At 43.2% G+C, this 6,069-nt stretch overlaps 1 protein-coding gene across 1 annotated transcript; it reads left to right on the forward strand.

The window, feature by feature from the left end:
- The first annotated feature begins 852 nt into the window (after window positions 1-852).
- LOC125532915 lies at window positions 853-2,556 on the forward strand. The gene is made up of 3 exons (XM_048696776.1): window positions 853-1,801; window positions 1,908-2,063; window positions 2,191-2,556. Exons 1-3 carry the CDS (start codon window positions 1,229-1,231, stop codon window positions 2,554-2,556), a joined length of 1,095 nt encoding a protein of 364 aa, XP_048552733.1. The 5' UTR covers window positions 853-1,228.
- Window positions 2,557-6,069: the final 3,513 nt, after the last annotated feature.

Consider the following 6,069-nt stretch of genomic DNA (forward strand, 5'->3'; position numbering starts at 1 on the left):
CCCCACCAAAAATGTTTGATCATTTTATTAAGATGCTTACAAATACCTTCGGGAAGTTTAAAACAAGACATGGAGAAAACCGGTGCTTGTGCCACTAATTTTATGAGGACCTCCTTGCCCTTGAGACATTATTTTTTTCAATCCGTCGTTTGGTCTTACCTCATAGTGCATCTTTGAGGTACTTAAAAGCTCTCATCTTCGACATGCCAACATATTTTCCATTCAACGTTCCATTGGGTACCTGCAAAATATCCTTCTCCCCTGCTCCGACAATTTTTATGTATGATTAATCTTGTTGAATTTGAATTATTATTGTGCTAGACTTATTTGCATGCTACGTATGATTTGTGCTATTTTTTATCCGAACTTTAATGAAATCCGTCGTGTTTACATGAATTTCATCCGGTTAGTTGAAACAATGTTTGAAATGTAAGCGGACGTATGCAGCTGGCATTGGATGGACGGCTCTCGCATCCGTGTCCACAGACTAATGCCGGAGCAAATTTACGGATAGCAAATTTACGGGTAGCGTTAGAGATGCCCTTATACTTCTTCTTCACAGATGGAAAGTGGGCCTTGAGAGGGTTTCCGACATTTGGGCCTGTTCTCAATGATCAGGAGCATTTCCCCCTACCCCTCAAAAAAAAGAAAAATGAAAATTAAAGGAGCAATTTCCCCTTTTCTTCCGCCGCTCCTGCTCCGCTCCACTGCACAGACAGCACGCCCCGCTCCAAACCCTCGTCCCCACCGCGGCGCTTCCGGCGACGGCCATGGACACCCGGGTGCCCCCCGTTACCATGGACCCCGCGGCCGAGGTGAAGTCCCGGCGCGGCCGCCATGACCCGGACGAGATGGAGGGCCTCTTCTCCCGCATGCTCTCCCGGACCCGCAACGTCCTCCCAGACCCGCCCGTCTCCGTCGATGGCCGCCTCTTCGCTCTCCTCCCCCACGACTCCGTCGACTGCATCAGGCGCCACCCCGACGTGCTCCTCGGCAACATCGTCTCCCGCCTCCCAGTCAAGGAAGCCGCGCGCACCGCCGCGCTCTCCCGGAGCTGGCGCAGGGTCTGGCGCTCCACCCGCTCGTCCTCGTCGACTCCCACATCCTCCCCGCAGACATAGGCACCGCGGTCGCGCGCGCCAACGCGCGGCGCATCACCTCTGTCGTCTCCCGCATCCTCGCCACGCACCCGGGTCCCTTCCACTGCGTCCACCTCACCAGCTACTACATGGAAGAGTTCGATGGCCTGCTCAGGCGCTGGCTCCAGATCCTCGCCGACAAGGGCATCGAGGAACTCATCCTTGTCAACCGCCCAATGCCGCTCGGCTACCTTCTCCGCTCCACGTTCTTTCTCCCCTCCACGTTCTTAGGCATGACCACCCTCACCTGTCTCTACCTCGGCCTCTGGAAGTTTCCCGACATGGCCGGCGTCAAGCGCAGCACCTTTTTCCCTAACCTCCGTGAGCTTGGGCTCTGCACCGTCCTCATGGAGAGCAAGGATTTGGACTTCATCCTCGACAGGAGCCCCATGCTTGAGACGCTCTGTGTGGAAAGCAATATTTTCAATCTTGGCCTTCGCCTTGTCAGCCAAAGCATCCGGTGCGTGAAGATCATCCTGTCCTTCTTTGAGGAAATCACTGTGGTGGACGCCCCATGCCTGGAGCGACTCATCCTTTCAGGTGGTTGGACCAAAGACGGGGTCTACAACAAGGTGAAGATCAGCCATGCCCCCAAGTTGCAATCGTTGGGGTACTTGGATTTAGAAAATCATGTCCTAGAGTTTGGCAACACTGTCATCAAGGTGCCTCATCTTTTCCATTCGTTCTACTATACATCATACATAAATGATGAATGCATATGTGTGATATTTCTTCTATTGATTGAGTGCATTGAGATTGCAATTGCAGGCTGGGACAAAGGCGAGCCCAAGCACCATGGTACCAAGTGTGAGGATCCTGGCTTTGGATGTGCGTTGTGGAGTCCGCAGTTATGCCAAGATGATCCCGGCTGTCCTCAGATGCTTTCCGAATGTTGAGACACTCCACATCATGGTGAAGCCCCTGGTGCTTCTTTTGGCATTCATTTGCACCATCGTGTACTATATGGACATTATTGTCAATTGCTGCTGTTGCTGTATGATCCATTAACAGATGATGAATTTCATGTGCACTAATTTAATTAATTTTACAGTCTGGAGAAACTGGTCAACCCTCTAACAAGCACAACCTTGAGTTCTTGAATGAGTCTGGTACCATAAAATGCATCCGCTCGTGCATCAAACTGCTGGTTTTCCATGATTTCCGAGGGGATCGAAGTGAGCTTGCTTTCCTCAAGTTTTTCTTTAAGAGTGCATTGGTGCCGGAGGAGGCGTTGATAGTGATGGCAAATGGAAGTTTCACTTTGATGGAGGATATGCTTTCCAAAGTGAAGCCTCTGGGATCCATGAAATGGGCCAGTTCAGACTCCACAATCACGATTAACCCCCAAGGAGGCAGCATTTGGAACTTTAAGAAAGCATCCGACTTTTCTCTTTGCGACCCTTTCGCGAACGACTGAAGTCAAAGGTGCCTGTTTATTTCATGGTCACTAGCTCTGGAAATTGTTATGTTCTGTGGTCATAGCATGGACATGCACTATTTTCAGCTTTTCAATGATCCGCCTGACTCTTGTTTCTACAAACATGATTAGCTTAAGTGTTGAAGTTAGTGCTACCGTCTTCAATGATGCAAATGACTATCATTCTGCGCCTCTGCGGTAATTGCAGAGCACCTATTCTACTCATGTTAATTGTGATTTCATTAGCTAGGTTTGAGCTCCTGAGTATGGCATTACATTGCACAATTGCTGCCATACGTATGAGGCTTGACAATTTACTCTAGGCAGAAGATATTGATGCTCTCAGAGTGTGCCATCTTTGGTTCCGATTGATTTGCATAGATGTGCCAAGTCAATTATTATTGCAGCTATTTATGCCCTATCTGGTTCTTCAGTTGTGTTATTTGAATCCTTATTTGCAAGCTAATTTGGTTACGTTTGCAACATGTTAAGGTAATGGTAACTTGAACAACATGGGCATGGCTAAGGCCAGGTGGCCAAACTATTTTCAGAGCTAGTTTGGTAGTAGAGTTTCTTTTCTTCTGCAGTGAGATCCTTATGAAGAATAACTTTCAGAGAATAGTATGGGGTGGTAAACAGAAGTGAGCAACTCGTGGTTCATTGCTTGGTTCATTTTATCTAATCATTCTGCCATTTCAGTAAATTGGTATGCAAAACTTGACAATTTTCTCTGTAGCACTTTATTCTCAGGCATTATCTGAAAATGTTAGAATCCAATTGTTTTTGCTGCCATAGTCCCTTATGGTATATGATATCCTGGTTGATTTACAAGCCACCAGAGTCATTTTCTGCTAGTTAGTGCAAACAGACGTTATAAATTGGTAATGCAAATTTTTTTCTTTTTTCTCAGAACTATTGCTTAGGACAAAAATATTATGTTAGAGTGTCTGACAGATTAAGTGTTGATATGTTTCCACATTAGATGTTGATTCAACTACTAGAGGGAAAGTAGCAACTGTCCTCTCTGTCCAGGGGTCATTGTACTAGTTGTGTTTTAAACATCAGTATTTGTATGCTCTCCTAAGCTATGTGATTCTCTTGCGTATTCAGTACCTAAGAGTTCTATATTCAATATTTTTTTATTTTTTCGGTATTTTGCCATCTTTTTATGGTGTTTTGTCATGCAGAAATTCATTTATCTTTTTTCATGATGATTTCTTTCTCACATCTGATGTTTTTGCCTAGAATATGTTTACTCAAGTTTTGTGTCGACTAGTTATGGATGGATCGCAAACATCATGAACCTTGATACTCGCCCATGCGTACCTTCTAAAACCTAGCAAGATGTTGCTTTGTAGAAGATGCTTGATTTCTACCTTTCCCATGTCATCATCCTTGGTCTTTCTTTCTCTGTTGTCTAGTCTTAATTGCCATATCATTCATCATTTCCTTGTTATCATTTATAGTTCAGTTTGCCTTGTCCTTCACCATTTCTCAGTTATCATCTACTCAACAACATTGTCATTCATCAACATTGTCATTGGATTAAATTTCTTTCTCTGTATAACAATACTTCTTTGAACAATAGTTCTTCAGTCCCTTGGTTATCTATCTTAAATTCTTAACTAAGCTCGAAGGTTGACTTGATTATAAGTTATCTAGTTGTTTACATGGTATTTTCGAGAGCTACAGTGAGCAGTTTGTTTTCTAGGACCATGTCAAGCAGTTCTCAGTCATATAAATAGTATTTTGAGAGCTACATTTGAGCAGTTAGTTTTTTAGGACCATGCCAAGCAGAATTTCTTATTTCTTTCTTTAGTGTCTGTCATCTTTAGTTTCCCTTCCCCAGTTTTTAATATGCCCCTTTTCTTCAATCTATATTCAGTTTCTCAGTTCTTTTCTTCAGAGCTTTCCGTTTCTCTACATCTTTCACTTCACTACTTTAGTCCTCATTTTCTGTCTTCATTCCCGCTTGTGAAGTTATTTTGTAGCATCTTAGGATTCATTCTTCATTCGTCAGTTCTTCTTCTTCAGTTTTCCCCCTTTTGTTCTTTGTTACTCCCCCTGTTCACTTCTGTAAGATGTTTTAGAGTCTAAAACGCCTTACAAAAGTGAACAGAGGGAGTACTTCATTGTCTGTTGCATCTTGTAGCTGAGATGGTAGTGGAGATAATTTCTGTTGGCAAACTACTTAGGCGAACTCTCTGTTGCGACTCTGCAAATGCTGGCGATGTGAAAGTGGAAAAGGTTATGAGTTTGAACCCATGGAACTGTCCATTCGACATTGGAAACGCGCAACGTTCTGCATGTTGCTGAGACCGAACTGCAGTTTTTTTATGTTCTTCGGTTTTTATGAAGTTACTAGTAAATTTGCACGTGCAATGCACGTCTAACCTTAGACCAAACTTTTCTTGTTCATCATAGTTAGAAGGCACATTTATTCAAATAAAATCATTTAATTCTTCTCTTCATTCCGACAATTGTGCTCAACGTATTGGTCAACAGAAAATCAAAAAAATTCAATACTCGGATAACGCATTGATTGATTCCCAGCCTAAACAGAACTTCAGAAAGGGACAACAGCATACTTGCCTTCATCATTGCCGATCGTGCTCTAGATCCCGAATGGCGACCCAACATGACTGAGCGCTACCCCTAAAAGTAGTCGGCGCGGCTTATCGATGGCGTAGGAAGGCCCTTCAATGCAGGCTATCGTATGTGGTGGCACTAAAGGGTGAACGTTGTTTCAAGTCAGTTGCATTGTCGCCTTGCGACGAACAAGTTGTTTGAACAATATATAGGCCAACATCTTTGAACATGTCAAGCATTCCAATGTCAGCCAATTCTGCAAGCCAATCACTCTCATCTAGACAATTTTGAGAAGATCCACAATCATGCTTTGTTTCCTCAAGAAAACACTATTTTTGAGCTTCCTTTACATGCAAAGAGCAGCTTCGAGGGTAGCTGCAGTCAACTTATCCGACTGGCAATGCATGTCTATGCCAACATGTAATAACTAAACATAACATAGTGTAAGAAAAGTTCAGATAGTATATCAACCACAACAATTCTAATCCAAATGCAGAATTACTATCCTGAAAATTTGATGTGAAGTGGACAATCCATAATTCGGAATTTGCTTCCAAGAAAACCAAAGTGATTTAAATCATCACCATTATACAAGGACACACACACACACAAATATAAACTCGTGAGAGTCTGGATCCTCTTTTATTTTACCACTATTAGCAAAAGTAGATCCTCTTTCAGTTGGCAACTATTATTGTTAGGCGCCAAATTAAATTAGCTTAATTTTTTAACACGATTGGACGCATGCCCCAACTGCCGAAGAGGAAAAATAGTTGTTGCAGTGAAATGTTGCATCCAAATTTATATATAGAACAGAAAACAAATAATCAGATATTTGACTACTTGGTTCTCCTCAAACTAAACAAAGTGGAATGATGATGGGCATATCTTTTACGAATTAACAGGTTCAAATTATCGGCAATC

The sequence above is a fragment of the Triticum urartu genome, chromosome 1 (assembly GCF_003073215.2).
Source record: "Triticum urartu cultivar G1812 chromosome 1, Tu2.1, whole genome shotgun sequence".
NCBI lineage: Eukaryota > Viridiplantae > Streptophyta > Magnoliopsida > Poales > Poaceae > Triticum > Triticum urartu.

Excerpts from the sequence above, each read along its gene's own strand:
- LOC125532915 (XM_048696776.1), top strand. The coding sequence starts at position 1,229 with ATGGAAGAGTTCGATGGCCTGCTCAGGCGCTGGCTCCAGATCCTCGCC. Across the intron at positions 1,802-1,907 it reads TTGGCAACACTGTCATCAAG|GCTGGGACAAAGGCGAGCCC; the intron begins GTGCCTCATCTT and ends TTGCAATTGCAG. Across the intron at positions 2,064-2,190 it reads ACATCATGGTGAAGCCCCTG|TCTGGAGAAACTGGTCAACC; the intron begins GTGCTTCTTTTG and ends TTAATTTTACAG.